This window comes from Amblyraja radiata, chromosome 7 (genome assembly GCF_010909765.2).
Source record: "Amblyraja radiata isolate CabotCenter1 chromosome 7, sAmbRad1.1.pri, whole genome shotgun sequence".
Classification (NCBI taxonomy): domain Eukaryota; kingdom Metazoa; phylum Chordata; class Chondrichthyes; order Rajiformes; family Rajidae; genus Amblyraja; species Amblyraja radiata.
The window spans coordinates 68,320,314-68,338,302 of NC_045962.1; the positions used below are offsets into that span (position 1 = coordinate 68,320,314).

At 38.3% G+C, this 17,989-nt stretch overlaps 1 protein-coding gene across 4 annotated transcripts in view; it reads right to left on the bottom strand.

Moving 5' to 3' along the window:
• The window catches only part of zeb2 (zinc finger E-box binding homeobox 2), a 130,003-nt gene that overhangs the window by 101,826 nt on the left and 10,188 nt on the right, over positions 1–17,989 (bottom strand). The window contains exon 2 of one of the 4 annotated variants that reach the window (XM_033024707.1): positions 9,642–9,747. The exons of the other annotated variants lie outside the window; for them this stretch is intronic. Within the exon in view, the coding sequence (XP_032880598.1) occupies positions 9,642–9,690 (49 nt within the window). The 5' untranslated portion in view covers positions 9,691–9,747. The remainder of the gene's footprint in view (positions 1–9,641; positions 9,748–17,989) is intronic. 4 annotated transcript variants of the gene reach the window in all.

The following is a 17,989-nucleotide window of genomic DNA, read 5'->3' on the forward strand; positions in this document are numbered from 1 at the left end:
ATAGAAAATAGATGCAGGAGTAGGCCATTCGGCCCTTCGAGCCTGCACCGCCATTCAATATGATCATGGCTGATGGCAGGATCCAGGTATTAACTTCCTACCCTTTTCACCCCAGTCTTCACCGCAACACATTTACCCTCACTGTTTCCATGTAGGACGACGCCAGTAGGGACTAGTCAAAAACCTATGCAGAAATGGATCTCTGCACAATATTTCCCATCACTAAATTATACAGTAATGACTAGTGGCAGTAGCCTGACCACTTTTCCAAAGCTATTTGTAGCATATTATTGTGCACTAATTCACTAGAATGACAACTTCTACAGTAAGGATGAAATTGGGGATATCTCAGAAAGTGTGAGATTAATGTAATATCTTACTTGTTTTTGTAAGCAATATCAATGAAACTTTAAATAGACGTAATTCAAAAGTAAGCAAAAAGGTGTGATCCCTTAACTTCACACCCTTCAATGTGTGCCTCTCAAATCAATAGCACAGAAAGTGAATACTTTACAGTGGCTAAAGAGGTTGCTTTATACTGTAAAGTTATTATTCAGACTACAAAGTTTACTGATTCTTAGCTGAATGTTTAGCAAATTGATACATGATGGAATATTTTTAAAGTTTATTTTACATTTTTATTTTGGTTTTGAATGATGTTTCATTTCCAACTCTAATGGTGCAATTAAATTCAAGATGGCAGGTCAAGGGTCATGGGTTGGGTGGGGAGAGAGAAGAGTAACAATGAGCATGATGTTGTATTGTGAAACACAGACGTGGCGTGACAGGGCACAGGCTCAACATCTGCTGTGACTTCCAACTGGATTATGCATTTATGTCACTCCGAACCTCTGAAAGAATCTAATCACATATTCACATGAACTAAGTTGCGGAAAAAGACAAAAAGATTTTTGCCACAGTATATGTGCATACTGTGGCATGAGCATTTGTTAATAGGTGGCATTAACAGGTCTTAATACCCACCATGAGTGGGTGTACATTTATAAATCACACATAGTAAGTATGCTCGTTTTTCAAGAGTTTGTGCTGCTCACAAGTCTTGTGTATTTGCGTGCATAAAGTCATAAGGAATAGGAGTAGAATTAGGCCAAGTCTATTCCACTATTCAATTATGGCTGATCTATCTCTCCCTCCTAACCCCATTCTCCCGCCTTCTCCCCATAACCTATGACACCTGTACTGATCAATCTGCAATTCTTAATACTTAATACTTCAGCCCAGATCTCCATTTTGCTGTCAACAATCATGCTCATTCACAAAATTACCTCAACTAATAAGCCTGATTATTGTTTCAAATACTTGCCAAACTATGTCACCAACTATTGTGAAAAAGCTGTACAAACTGTGCAGTAAACTGGCCGTTGTGAGATAGCTTGAGGTGCATGAGTCTCTCCCCTTTTCCCGGTGACAGGACACCACCAGAATAAACGCAGCAATAACAACTGGCATTGTTGAATCAAACATCTGTGACAGGCTCTGGGTGTTTGCTCTCTTTGGAAGACTACAATTTGAAGTTTAGAATAAATAGCTGTAATTGTCATTTATAATAAAAGACGGTCTGTGTGAGGTGCAAGTCAGTTACACAATCAGCAGTTTGAGATCATCTCCTACGTTGGTACAGTTTACAACATCTGGATGGCTCAGATCTTCAAAGTATTTTAAACAGTCTTTGCTTCTGTTAACGTAAAATTGCCGAGATGTATCCATTCAAAGGATACATATCACTGCAGAATTTATGAAAAGAAAATCATAATTAATTGTTCCTGCAGTTTGTAGTTCTTCATGTGATATATGTAAACGCACAATTACAAAGGGTAATAAAAAAAAAAAATTACTTGTTTACTAATTCTTATTGATGGTACAAGAACCTCTGGTGATGCTTTTACCCCCTGATTCAGTCAAACTAAACAACTCTCAGGAAGGGTCCCGGTCCAAAATGTCATTCTTCCATGTTATCCAGGGATGCTGCCTGACCAGCTGAGTTACTCCAGCACTTGGTGTCTTATCTTTTATAAACCAGCATCTGCAGTTCCTTGTTTCTACGTTTCTCCATTCTACCCTGGTTATTTGTACGTTGAGAAAGGCAGGATTGCCTGTCGTAGGCTTAGAGAAACCATGTTCCATATAAGTGTCTCAACTCACCGAAAAAGGTTTAACACGACTGTTAGTAATGTCTATCGCAGAAGGCTACAGCAAGGAGGGGATGGTTCACCTGTTCAACTGTCCCATTGCAGTCTTCAAACCAGGTTTAACTACAAAACAAGGTTCAAATTATAGGTACATTACATTTAGGACACAGTGTTAATCCCATGTTCGCAACTTGCAGGAGTATGTCAGCGAGGTTTCACCTCACTAAAATTCCAATTTCTATTCAATCTTGCAAAATTAACACGAAACGGCACATCAGCAGAATCCTCCCCCACTCTACTTCATTTATAAATTGCAAGAATGATGCCATTATATATTATTAATTTCTGCTGTTCGCCGCTGCAGTGATAGCACCGAGCCGCGGATGTTCGAGCTTTGTAATTAGGTTCTAGTAGGGCAGCCATCCGTCCCTTTTCAAAAATTTACAGGATTCTTAATCACACTGCTCATTTGACTGTGCAGTTGCAAGTACAGTGAAACACAAACAGGCCACGTTCGTTTACACAGGAACACCTGCTTAGCCTGATAGCAGATGTCACTGCGAAGAGAGTGAGAGGAAAAAAAAGGGAAAAGAGAGATCAGCACGTGACAGCCAACTGATACGCATTTTTAATTTTCCTTTACTTCTGGCCCCAATACTAATATTAACCCTGCCCACCTATTCCTCGATCTTTTAAAAAAAAGTTTGTTTAAGTGACACCCCACCAGTTTGCTCGCTGTGATGAAACAGCAGTTTTTGCATTGCATTTGCTCACTTCTTTATGAACCTGTAGCTCCTGATTAAAATAATATGCTCGACTTGCACAATGACACGTGTGGTGGAGGATTTTGTAGATGGGGTTCCTTTAGTTGCAATGGCATTGCATATGCTTGCGAAAATGTATTTCATTTGATGCACTTGAAACATCAAAAACTATATTACAGAAATCCTGAGGAGGAGAAACCCTAACACCCATTTATGACGTTATGATGAGACCAATTTTTATTCTTGGACCTGTAATTTAAATAGATTTTGTAAAGTAGTAGCAGGTACAATTTGCTCCTGAATGCTCCAGGAAATGGGTTAGACTGGGTATCCAAGAAAAGGAAGCTTTCTTCAATGCTTTCCGTTCAATCGGAGGTCAACGTATAAGTGTTTCCAGTCACCTTTGAAAATTGGTAAAATAAATACATGTGGTTTCTGAAGTTCAAATTTGTTGACAGTACATCAACCACATAAAGACAGAGCAAAGGATATTAGGAACAGTCCAACTCTTTAATTAAATCGATATAGTTTAAGGAAAACTGTCGACAAAATTTGTTGATTTTCAGGCCAGAGCTGCAGCACAGAGCTGGTAAACATTGGCTAATTAGCAGAGGCACAAAATGGCGATAGAAGAACAGAGATTCCTCACAGATTCAAAAAGTTATATTGCATCCTGGCATATTTCAAAAGAATAATACTCTGAAAAAGAATAGCAATACATGTGCCTCTAACCATTTTTGATCTCTACAAATTGGCCTGCATGTGAATGTAGAAAAGTCTAGCTTGCAAGACAGAAAATCTGCACAGCATGAGTTCTTTACAAAGTCATGATATATCAGTTACCAGAACACTATGCTTCTAACTGCAATGGGAATTATTTCTTTTCAGAATATTAAATTTTATTTGAACAAGTAAAAGGCTTCACTATTTTTGAGGTTTATGAAGTGAAAATGTCAGAACAGCAGAAATTGAAACAGATTTTACATATCACAGCACAGCAGTAGGTCATAATATTGTGATGCTCTGTAAAGCAGTTTCTTCACTAGATTGGTAATGTATAGTTTTGCCCCAGAAGTAAGCTGCTTTCTAACCCAGTACTTGTTTTATGTACAGAGTGCAGGTATATGAAAGACTAGCAGGGACAACTTTGTGTAAAATGCAGTGAGGGGGGTTCTAAAAGTTAGCTCTCCCTTTGGTAATTTTGTATAGTTGGTGTTAATTTTTGCTTTCTTGTTCAAGATGAAATCACACGCAATTCCTTCCAAATCCTTGCTCCTTTTTTACCGTTCAATATACTACAGGTTTAAGCCTCTCTCCATCATTATGGACAAGTTTCCAGAGCTCTTAAGAATATAAGGCAATGGACCTTTTCCTTTCATTGACATGCAGTAGTCAGATGAGAGAACACAAAGGAGCTCTGGGGACATTTAAACGTTGACAGCTTTGTGTTTGATTGCGATGCTAACTCCAATGCACATTCTGTACTTGTTTGCTTCACATGGGTTGTTTGATACTTTTGGTACTCATTGTTCCAGCTAGTTTTCCACCCTAATCTGGAGCTTTATTGGCTGAACTAATACTTGTTGCATTTGAAAATATTTTATTTGACCTATTGGGTGAGTGAATGAGGTGGCAAGAGATTCCAGTTTGCTTTTCGCAATACCCCACAACAAACTACCCTCACCTTCTAGAAATAACCAAATGTTCAAAATAGCCCTTGATCTCAGTGGTTACTAATGCTTTCTGAACATATGTTTAATTATTTACCAGTCAGTGTAAATTGGCTAAATACATGCCCGAAAGATTAACCACCGCCAATGCTCCCTACTCCTCTCCACCTCCAACCCCTGACATTGCCTTCTGCCAAGCTTTCCAAAAGCGTTGTGATATTATCCCTACCAATACTAATGGATCTTGTCTGTGAGTAAGGTTCGGGCAGAGAAAAATATTGCAAGTGTGTGCAATTTCTCTTTACAAAATAGATCTGATAGAGCTCACATGCTGATTGCTTCAAATATATGAATGTCCATTGCATAAACTCTAATTTCAAAGCATACACATACTTGGAGCTCTGTCTTTTTTCCCACATGGATCAATTATATGCTCACGTAATCCTGTTACCTGTGAAATCCATGCATGCTTTCCCATTTGCTGCATATCCTAGGCGTGCAAGTTACATTATGTGGGTATAAGCAAACTGTGTTTGCTGAAATTAGGGATTGTTTTCCAACTGACAGCTCAAGAGCTGAGAGCGATACCTCCCTTTCCCTTCCCCCTCAAGAGAGAAATATTACCAAATTATTCAATCCAGAACCAAAACACTATGAAAATAGCCCATTAAACACTCTGGAGATAAATAATCTTCCCCTTTCTTCAATTAGCAGGTACTACTGCCTACTAGGGTAGTTTAATCAGGAACTGTGCAGAAGGACCCAATTAATGAAATTGTGCTTGTTATTTAGAATTTATTTTAAATTAATTGAATTATCCTTTGATTTTCTCCCATTTATCGGGACAAAAATAGGAGACCTGGGTGAGGTGTTATGTTGTTGTCATCTTCAGAAATCCACGTACAAGAAAAGGAGGAGGGAGGAACAATACCAGCTGCAACTAATTACTCAATTGCAAGTTTTATAAAACCTTGCATCTATTTTCTGCATTTTTCTTCAGTTTCAACAATATCACTGATATCTGCCAATACCTTCTTCTCTAGGGGCTGAGGAGACGTTTTGTGCAAATAAAGATTAAATTGACATTATTCCTGTGAGTCATGCATCCTTCTGCGGGCTTGCAGAATGCAAACAATAAAATTGCAGGGAGTAGTTGCAGAAAACAAATGGAGAACATTACAGAATCACAACCTTGTATGAATGAAGACATTTACTTCAACCCTGAAGGAACAGACCCTCTTACAACAGTCTTTCCAAATGAGGCAGAGGTTCACTTGCACCTCCTCCAACCTCATCTACTGTATCCGCTGTTCCAGATGTCAACTTTTCTACATCGGCGAGACCAAGCGCAGGCTCGGCGATCGTTTCACTGAACACCTCCGCTCAGTCCGTCTTAGCCTACCTGATCTTCCGGTGAGTCAGCACTTCAACTCCCTCTCACATTCCCAATCTGACCTTTCTGTTCTGGGCATCCTCCATTGTCAGAGTGAGGCCCAGCGCAAATTGGAGAAACAGCATCTCATATTTCGCTTGGGTAGTTTACACCCTAGCGGTATGAACATTGACTTCTCTAACTTCAGATAGCCCTTGCTTTCTCTCTCCATCCCATTCTCCTTCCCAGTTCTGCCACTAGTCTTACTGTCTCCGCCTACATTCTATCTTTGTCCCGCCCCCTCCCCTGACATCAGTCTGAAGAAGGGTCTCGACCCGAAACGTCGCCCATTCCTTCTCTCCAGAGATGCTACCTCACCCGCTGAGTTACTCCAGCATTTTGTGTCTACCCCCTTACAATAGGTCAGATATAGTCCTGGGACACCTGAAACCAGACCACTGGTTCAAATGTGTGCAGGATAAATCCTAGAAGATTATGTAACTGTAGCATTGGTTGAAATGGAAAGGGACAATTAAGTAATTTTTTTTATTAACGGAACAATAAATAATACTTAGGAATTATGAGTTGTGGGATACCAACACTCGGAATTTGCCACATGCAAATACAACACAAGAAACAGAGTATATAAGCGTACCTGCTAACAACACAAACAGAAAGTACCAGGTTACGTTTCCCAGTATCTCCTGTATTTATTTTCTTCACTTCAGTGGTCTTCAGGCATCTCACTCACACTAAATTTGTTACAATTTGTTTCCTGAAAGGTTCACAAAATCTCAGAATACCTTATGAAATATTGCCTAACCTGCTCACTGGAGTGGCTCAATGAAGCATAAAAAAAAACGCTCCATGCTTAGCGCGAAGAACAAGCATTAGGTGCACTATATTACAGTTAGCAATAAATATAACAAGTGGCACATTAACCAGGTTCGGCATGCCATAGAGCAAGGCATCTTCAGTCCCAGGACACAGCCAAATGAAAAATACAAACATCCATTGTTAGACCAAATAAAAACTCTGGCAATTCATCACTTAGCTGTAAAAGTCGCTTTCTTTGTGACAGGTCATAGAATGTCATATAGTCAATGCACATCTGTATTTTTGAGTACAATAAGAGATCCGTTTGACACTAGTACATGATTTGATTAAACCTAAAAAGACCAAAATTGACCTTGTTTTCCCAAGTAGAAATCTTTCCCCTTAACTTCTTGAAAGAATCATTTTTGCATTATGTTTTTTGGAACAAGACCGGTGTCATGGCTGAAGTCCACAGCTGAACTAACTCCTTGGGGGTTAGATTGTTTTTTTTCCTATGTAGATCTTGGTTTTGAGTCTTACATTATAAAAAAGCATAATTCAAACATTATCTCTGTCACACAGCGCATTCCAGAAGTTAGATTATAAAAAGCTCAGCAAAGCTCAAGCAAAACTCAAGCAAAACCTTACAATTTATCAGAAGTTATTATCATGTCATTTGTAGCTCTCTCTTTTTCAAGACAATTAATTCCTGGTAGCCAATTATCTAATGCGAGATGAAGTGCAGATTATTTCACCTGTTTTTTTATTTCCAACTTTTGTTTCTTTCTCAAGGAAAATGGACAGATTGTGATCATTCAAGCACTTACAAGAGCTATCAAAGACATCAGTATTATGACTGAATTAATGTCTCTTTCATTTATTTTGCACCCAATATGTTTTAGTAGTTTATAATATATTATAAAAATCTTCCTGGACATAATCGGAAAAAGCCCCTTGACATTTGACAAGGTGCCACGTACAGTATAAAGTTGGTCTTTTAATTAAGAGCCCGAGTATTGGAGAAAATATGTTATCATGGACTTAAAATTGGCTGTCATGTAGAAAATGAGTTGGAGCAAATGGGTCCTTTTTAGGGTGGAGGGATCTAACTTGTGTGGTAGCCCAGGGAATAGTTCTTAGTCCCCAATTATTTACCATTGCCAAATGACCTGGAGGAGGGAACAAAGTGTAGGGTTTCCAAGTTTGTCGATGAGATGAAAAAAGGAGGAAAGGCATGTTGTGATGGGAACATTGAAATGCTGTGACGGGATGTAGATAGATTGAGCGATTAGGTAAAAGCTAACAAATTGAGTTTAATCTTTGTAAGCGTGAGTTCATGCACTTCAAAGGGCGATTATCTAGATGGCGAGAGTCTGCAAATGAGTGAATTTCAGAGAGGCCTTGGTATTCAAGTGTATGAATCACAAAACGTTAGCGGGCAGGTCCTACACATAGTTAAGATGGCAAACGGCATGTTTGGAGTTTAATAATAGACGTTTTTGCTACAGTTGTACAAGGTGTTGTTGAGGCCGCACCTGGAATACTGTGCATCGTTTTGGTCCCCTACCCTAAAACAGGATGTAGTAACAATGAAGGCAGTACTAAGGAGATTCACCTGGCTAATTCCTGGGGAAAGAGGAGGTCCTATCAAGAGAAACAAGTCGGGTTTGGATCTGTATTCCCTAGAGTTTAAAAGGATGAGGAGAGACCTTATTCGAACATACAAGATCCTTGGGGGCCATGGCAGGGAATACATTGAAATGCTTTCATGTGTGGGTGAGTCACAAATAAGGGAATAATGCTGCAAAATAAGGGGCTAGTAATTTAACACTGAGATGTATAGACATTTCTACTGAGAATAGTGAACCTTTGGTATTGAAAGATGAAGGAATTACATGGAACTGGCACAGAAGAAGAGTTGACGCCAGCATAGATCAGGTTAAATGGTGGAGCAGGCTTGACGGTTCCCGTCATCTAGTCCTCTCCTACTTTCTTGTGCATAATATATTTCCATTGGGTCTGAATTGGTGTATTCTGGTAAGGACGTGTTTACCGCACTTTTTCAAACCGCACACGGAAATATGTGTTGGAATCACATAGAAAAACCCATCAAATTTATTGTCCAATTTAATCAACAAAAAATACTGCAAATTAATCCACTTAAATAGAAAACGAGAGCTATGTAGTTCTTTTATTGAAACAATTCATACACCTATCCATGTGTTGATCTAATCTGAGCACAGGCATTGTAAGAATAAATTTATTTAACTTGAATATATACTGTATAAATGTATCCATTCAAATGTAATGCAGGTACAGTACAAACCATTGTATTCAATAGAGCACATAAAGCAGAAAAAAAATCATATTAAAATACAGCGCATGCTGAGTAAATGTGTCCTCCTAAATAGAGCATGTATTATATAAACATGCTGACTTAAATAGAGCATGCACTAGCTAAATGTATTTCTTTATATAGACAATGCAAAATAAATGGTCCCGTTTAAGAAAAGTGCATATACTATATAATCATCTCCATGTCAAACACATCTGCACAAAAATTTCCCTTTAAACAGAACAAATAGTGCTCATATTATATTAACATATTTACTTTGAGCATATCCTGCGTAAATGGGTGCAATAAAATACAACGTGTAAAGTATAACTGCGTTGATTAAAATAAAGCACGGCTATCACATAAACTAACATATTCAGGTAGAGCACACTATGTATAAATATTTAAATAGATTGCATATTGCAGGAAGACATCCATTTAGGTAGAGCACAGTTACTACATAAACATCCTTTTAAATTGATGCATTCAGTACAAACACATCCTTTTAAATAGTTACTAGATAATCATACACACTTGTACAGACCACCTGTAAGACCACTTGGGGGAAGTACCAGAGGGTCATCTGAACTTAATAGAACTGTCCCCTAGCATGAGTCTTTACATTCAGGAGAGGAAAAGTCTGGGGAGAAAATTGGAGGAAGAGGAAAATAGTAAACACTGTATAAGTACCAATATTGAATTACAGATCACAATTTAGAATTTCTGACTTAAACCACATCACAACCACATGTACAAAATCGTACATTCATATATTGCATAATCATGCTATTTAAGTAGAATGTATACTTCATAAATGTATCATTTATGTAGAATGTACGGTTAACTGTGGTATTTGAAACAAATCACGGGCACTGTAGTAATGTCTCAAGTGGAACCAACCAAAAACTGTTCTAATGTGTTTTATTAAGCATGGTATTAAATTCTAACCATCCATATGTACTGGAATGGACTTGGTCAGTTCGACATACATAAATGTACGTCAATGTGTAAATTACATTGCTTACAGTTGCAACGGGCTGAAAGAAGTGTTCTTCTCGCCCTCTCTTCAATCCAAAATATAATTGTAATCACAGCCATCTATTGTAAGGGCAAATCTACTACATTTCACATTATTTCATTAAAGCCATTCAACACTGAGGTTCTGTTTGCAATCAGATTTACAGCAGCAGAATAGCAAAAGACCAAAGCGTGCATAAATCACGCGTTACTTATTTCTAATGCCATTTACAAATGGAGCGCCAATGATGGAAATATGCAGGTTCAAATCCTGCAAGCCTGCGGAACAAATTTAATCACTTATTCAGGTGCAGATTGCCACAATAAGTTAAATTCCAGTGCAATAATCATAACACAAGGTTCTTAATTTCTTTCAGAGAAGGAAAACTTTATCTATTTATACACCTGTAAGCAGAAACTGTTAAGCCAGCTCCCAGCTTGCATTTAATGCAGCAGGAGTCTATTCCAAGTCTTAGATGAAATTCAATGTGAGAAAACATCCTCACATTGCTTAAATATTTAGCAAACACTTTCACCTGCAGACTGCACGTGGAGAAGGAGGTAATTGTTCATTTAAGCAGTATCTTGTGTTTGAGGGGGATAAATTATGTTGTCACTGACTGAAATTAAGAGCAATCTCTGCAGACAATTTCTCAATTTTCAATGCTAATTGCAATTTTACTTAAAAATATACTTGCACCTGTTTTCTTATTTGGTCAAGATATTATTGATGCAAAGGTAGAAATGCTAACTATGATCAATTGTATTGAAGATGGGTTTACAGAAGCAATTATATTGCAAATGAAAGAGTTTTTGTTTTGCTCACATTATTTTATTTCACATTACCTATATCACAAAGTAAAACTACAACATTCCATTTTTAATTTATAATTACTTTATTATAACCTTCCCGGGAATGAATTACTCTTTTTATAATTATTATTAATTAACCTTGCCTCATTACTAAATAAAGGAAGTAATAATGTAAAAAATAATTAAAACATCAAAATACACATTAATTCACACAAAGTGGGTTTTGGCGGTCACAATTTAATTTGACTTCTGTATTAATTTCCACATAACTAAACTGTATATTTAATTTGAATTCTATGAAGATTATACAGTTCTTTCTTGTTTTGATGACTATTTTTTAACCTCTCCTTGAGATGTACCTGCAAATCAGGCACATTTTCCTCAAACAGCATAAAAAAATAAAAAAAAATAAACAAAAACTATAATTAAGGCCCTTCGTTTCCAATTCCATTCTTAACTCCAAAACTTTTCAACTAATAATCCTCAAAGCTGTTAAATGACAAAAGTATTAGCATCAGGGGTGACCAAGATTCAATGAGCTAAGTCAGTTTAAACAAACTTAGCTGGAGAGAATAACAGGAATGCAGACATTTCACATGGGAAGGTAGAGTAGACCAGCTTGGAAAAATACATCAGGGAGGCCATAACTAATGGCACGTAGAAATTACTTTACAGCAGAGAGACTATCCTAACAGAAGAAATTATAATTTCAAAATCAACATTTCAATACTGATACACATCCTTTGGATGTCTTATGCTAGTTTAAGAAAGAAAGTGTCATATTCCACTTTGTCCACTTATCAGGCACTTTAGAAAATATTAATCATCACACTTCTTAGAGATAATTCGAACATTATCACCAAAGTAATGCCGGACAATTTCAACAAACACTGCACCATTTCAAACAGAATCCATTACTTCTCTGTATTAAAAAAAAATCTTAATATAATAGTGTCATTCCGCCATGTGGGAGAAAATATTAAACCCTGTCGAAAAAAATAAGTAGATCCCAATTGTTGTCTGTGATAAAAGTTTAGAAATATTGCAGAATTGCTTTTTATGTAGCTTGTTCCAAATTGAATGGTTTGTGCGTGTATCACGGCTCCATTTACAATTAAATAAGATCGATGTCTATTTTCACCATCAGCTTTGCTGCACATGAATGTTAAAGTCATTAAAACTATATTCTTTGTGTGACATTTTATTATTGTGGATCAACATGGTGTGTGCAATGCATAAGGGCAGTCAATGGAACAAGTATTAGTGAGGGGAGATGTTGATGCTATACTAAAACTAATGCGACATGGAAAAACCATGCGACAGACCGGAAAGATGATTGCCATCGAGGAGATATTATGTATTTAGAATGAAGGTGCGTTGACATTAAGTCGCAGACTGCATCGAGAAATTGTGATTGAAAGGTGTAAGCAAAAGTAGACTATTAAACCTAGTGAACACAAATGAACAGCTGGCAATGAATCTGAGCAATATGAAGAAGGCTTTCATTAACCACTTGAATTTAACTCTCCAATTCATGCCATTGGAACCATTGGACTGAGGCTTATAACTTCACTGCCAGACATCTGGTATCTTTGTATATGATATATGTTAAGTAGAACCTTTATGCAAGCAGATGAGCTTACCACTTCATGGACACTGAGGGTACACTGAAGTGGGCAAGTTAGTGTCAAGATAACCTACTGAAGTGCCTGGTTAACCACAAGACACAATGAACAAACCTGTCCCCCATTCTCAGGCCAGTAAAGCAAAATCAATGCAGACAAACCACAGATCAGAGTTGGTACTACTCTTGATGCTATTCCCTGCTCCACGTGTCAGTCAATCCACTTGAGAAAATATAACTGACAGTACAAACGGCCAAACGTTTTTGATGTCAACATTTTCGTTTCAACCACCTCAGAGTAAGAGTGAGCTACACGGAGAGGAATAAACCAGACTCTGACAGTGCGCCTGCACATTTATTTTTAAAAGAAGGAATGGTTAAACGTTGTGTAGGAAAGAACTGCAGATGCTGGTTTAAATCGAAGGTAGACACAAAATGCTGCAATAACTCAGCAGGACAGGCAGCATCTCCGGAGAGAAGGAATGGGTGATGTTTCAGGTCGAGACTCTTGGCTCAGACCAGGAACCTATTTGCACATCGCAGGGTTCTGATAACTGGACCATATGGCCACAAACGGTGTCATGTTGTTCATGCCTGGCTTGTAATGGGAGCACAAATTCAACTTGAATCATCTGATTTAAATCAAATTTGATTTCTACCACCGCTCAAATTGAGGAATGGAGTACGATTGTATCCATCCAAAATATTCAACAAAGGAGATGGGACTGGGAAGAGCTGAGGATTCAAATCAGACTTGTGACAACCTTATCTAAATGCCTTAGAGATGCTTATACACCAATGATGGAAGGAAGGAACTTTTTTCTTAACATTATATTTGACACTTTGGCAACTTTTACACTGTGGATTAATAGTCATGGCATTTTTATCAGTATTGATTTTTCATTGTTTGTTATTTACGATCAAGAATTTGTTCAAGCAGGACATTGCTATCGGAAGGGGTGAATGGTGGCAAAGAAATGGCTTCCCCTAACAGATGATATTCTCCACTCTGATGATATTTTCCACTCTGATGATATTTTCCGCCCAGACATTTCAAATCATTAAGCTGTTCTGCTTTTAGGGGCCCAAAGTTAAATCCCTTCCTCCAAGAATAAATCATGTTTGTTGCGAGTATTAAACAAATATATGTATTCGTGAAGAGTAATCTCCGATGACGATGTACACAATGTCAGTAACAAGTAAGGAGATGTATTTTTAGATGTGGATGTCAGAACCTGTGCATATATATCTGTGTTTTTATATACATGGTATCTCTGCCACAGTGTGTATCTATAAGTGTCTCTACCCTATCCATGAGTGGATCTGTTTACATGTATCACTTTTATTCTGGTTTCCATGTGCTTCTTCACATTTCTATCTTTTACAGTCCAGTGTTTTCTCTTACTCCCTCTATAATTAACGACACCCACAACCCTCAGAAGCAATAAAGGCATGCAAATAATATAATTGGACAGAGAACCTCTTGAGTATTGGATCAGCTATGGCTGGAGCGTCAAACATAGCACAGGCTATTCTTCCTCAAGAGATAATAACTTCTGTTGATCTAATACTTTACATGGATGGCAAACTATTTCAAATTCTGGAAAACTTTCAAGGAGGTGGGGGTGGGGTAAGCATTTGAATTTGAAGGGGAGATGAAGGTGTCATGACCTCTCTGGGGATATTCACAATAATGTGAAGCTGTGGAAACTATGACAACTGTAGCTGTCATGACTTAACATAATGCCACCAACCTTTCCATAACCGGTATGGCTTTTGATTTTTGACAGGGAACAAAGTACCTGTTCTGGGGACTTTGCACTGGCTGTGGCTCCCTGCAAATTCGCACCCTGACCTGCCGTGCATGCTTTTCAGACAAGAGACGCTTCCCTTGACTACCTCTGTGAAGCGCCCCCCCACATTTAAATCTCATGGCAAACACTTCTTTTTAAAACAACAACCTGAGGGGAACTATAATTCCGTCTCTCACAGACACATAGAAAACAATCCTGCAGTCCGTACAGTCTGGTTACAGAGTTCCTTGCCTGCACCTTGGAAAAAAAAGGTCCAAACCGCAGATAAGAATATCCAGAGCATTAAATCAAGTAAAACTGTGACAAGGCCCATATATGCGTGGACAATGCCAGTGAGGCATCTCCAATCTTTTGTTCACAGCTTAACAAAACTCTCTGGTCACACCACTTTAACTCAACACTGCCTGTCGAAAAGGCATCAATACGTGCCCAGCGTCTGTCAAATGTGGAGCTGAAGAAAAGTATTTCAAAGAACGTTTAACTTATAAGGTGAACCTTTATTACTTGAATGGACACAGGACAGACATTTTTTCAGCTATTCGACTGCCCAGGCACTATAAAAGAACTATTCAGAAACTGAGGGGGTCTGTGCACTTTTTCTTCACAACACACCCAAAACTTTCCATTGTGTCTCGGCGGAGAATTAAAGGCTGCTGTTTATTTCCTTTGAATCACAGTGGACACCTTTGGCTGTGCTTTTATTTCCTTTCCAATTTACCGGCTTTTATTTTAGAAAGGTGTATGATGCTAATTTTTTGGAAGTCTGATAAAACTGTGGTAGACTATTTCCGCCCTACAAACATCACTTAACTAAATGAGATCTACTTGTGCCATTTATTTTTCTGTTCAAATAACTTTTATGGTGGCACTAGTTGAGGTTAACCAGGGCGCTTTGCTGCTGTTTAGATATCCCTAGCAATCAGTACATCAGTAAGATATCAAAGGAAGAAACACATTTATTTATAATGAATGATAATTTAAAAACGTTTTTAATAGCCTCTCATACCAAACCAGAAGAAAAATAAATTCACAAGCCTTCACTTTAACTTTAGAACTGGGGTTATAATCTACACATGCCTTTCTGTTTTCAACCTCTGGATTGCTATGTTTTTAGCTTCATTGCCTTCAATCTCACACCCCTATGCAACCCCATATCCCCAAAATAAAAAGCATACAACCACACACTAGCACTGATGAAGTGCCTTGTGTCGCTGCTGACCTGCACTGTTAGGGCTGATCTTTTTTTCCACAGAAGCCGAGAAGCTTTGTCTCTTTCACCCTGCTGCTGTCAATTCGCTGCCTATGTGCTGTCTCTTTCCCAGTCCCAACCCTGTCAGTTTCTGGGCTGCCAATTTCAACTTGAAGCTTGACTGGGCTGATTTGATGTAAATACCTCGAGGGAGAACCTTGAAACTGATGAACAGTTATGTCAAGTCGATTTTGCACTGTCGGGAAAAGGTAACCTCTGCACAAAAAACAACAAGGTTAAAGAGATGGGGGCTTTGCACGTGGATTACGCTTCTCATACACCATGCTGTTTACCATCCCTTGGAAATTGTAACTGTCAGTATAAGTCCTAATTGCGGATGCAAAACCTGCCATTATAATAAAAACGGAGGCAGTGCAGACATTAAGTGTTACAGCCTAATTTGTGAGACTACTGAAAAGGTAGTGCAGATGAATATTTCATTACATTAATTACTGAAGACAACTCCTTCCTGCCAGCCACAGATGTGTGTGTGTGTGTGTGTGTATGTGTGTGTGTGTGTGTGTACGCGCATGTTTCTCTATACTGTAGCTAGCAACAGCTACTGTTCAGCAAAGCAACGTGCAACAACTCCACACATGTAAAGATGCGGACACATGTAAGACACACACAGACTCACACATACACACACTTGCACATGTCCTCTAGTTTCAAAGGTGTTGAAGGGCAGGAAGGGTAAGCGGCTCCTGCATACTATTTGGGTGGATCTAAATGTGCCCACTGAATGAACATCATGAAGTGCTTTTTTTCTAAACCAAATGCAAGGAAGACTTCACACTCTGACTAATCTGCTGAAAGCAAATTCTGCTGGATTAGCATGGCTGCTGGATACTAGAATCAGGGCATAGAAAATGGTACAAAGGTTGAATTCAGTTCAGTTGCATCTTCAAGAGTCATTAAGTTGACAAGGGCCATCTGAACTAGCCTTCTCCGCACTGCCTTTTCTTCGGTGTTTGTCCCTAAAACAAATTAGATTCGTCAATCAGGTATAGTGTGGTTTTTCTCCCCAAACTACTGTAGAGTTTGAGGAGTTCCTATGTTGCAGAAACTTGGATTCCAATTGTGTTACCTATTTGTGACCATTTGCCTCACCGTGTGTATTCTAACCGGTAAAGCATCTCATTAATTAATTCATTTAATTTTAGGTTATCTCTCCAGTGAAAATTGAAAGGAAATATGAAAGACAATGTATGCCTCACAAAGTGGGCATCCTTGTGACCTGTAAATTTTTCAAAGTATCCAATCATTCCCAGTAAGAAAACGGCATGTAATGTCTTGAGAACTTCACCCTCTCAGGACATAGACTCCCTTGATGTAGAACGCCTTGCTACAAAGGTACCCATTATTGAGCACTTATCACTTTACAGTGGTAAGAATATTGCTCTACATATTGAAAGCAGTTATAAAAATAACACAACGTATTAAAAATTAAAAACAACGATGTCCAGAATTGCTACACAAATCCCGCTTTGTTATAGGAAGAAGGAAAGTGCAGCAACCTTTACTTAAATTATCAAAAAAAACACAAACACTTTGAAGATGGGATACTCGATTGAACTTTGCTAGTGTGAGCACAGCTGCATGTGGGTGCATCACCAGATTAAAGAGGCACATGTGCCCCAGCTTTTTATTGTATAAGTAGACACTGCTATCTTAGAACAAATGGAGACTACCCTGAGACCTCTGAAATCACCAAGCCATTTACATGTGAACTTTCTATTGCAGGTACAGAGGGGTTCAAACAGCAGAAGATAAATCTTTCATTGCAGTTACCACTTGCTGGCTGAGGAAGTGCTGGTCAACACCACAATTTAACAGCACAGAACCTTGTGACAAGATAAACTGAAAAAAGAATTGTAATAAACAGCTATCTTTAAGCTTCATTGGCTCATGTGACATTGCACACAATTAATTTCATTGTTAAAACAAATAAAAGATCTTTCCAACGTTTTAAAAACTTGCAGGTGTGGACATATCTAGCTCTTGGATACATTCTATTCATGCTTTAATTACAAGTCAACTATGAAATAAAAATTCATCACAGTCTAAGGAGCACGATTTTCTTAACTTATCTGTGTTGTTTCACGGACAGATCAGGCTGCATCGAAATACTTCCCCATTGAATAAAAGGTCAGCTCTGGAGCCATCCTGTGTCACTGATTCATGCATGGACAATGCGAGGTGCTTGAGGACAGACTATCTACCACCCTGCTCAGAGCCCTTGTGCAGGCTTTAGTTCAGTAAACAAAAAGAAGGGAACAGATAGGATGGGAGTGAAAGGTATCTGCTTCCAAGGGGGGAAATGAAAAAGAGGACAGCTTAAAAACGAAGTTTATATGTAAGAGTA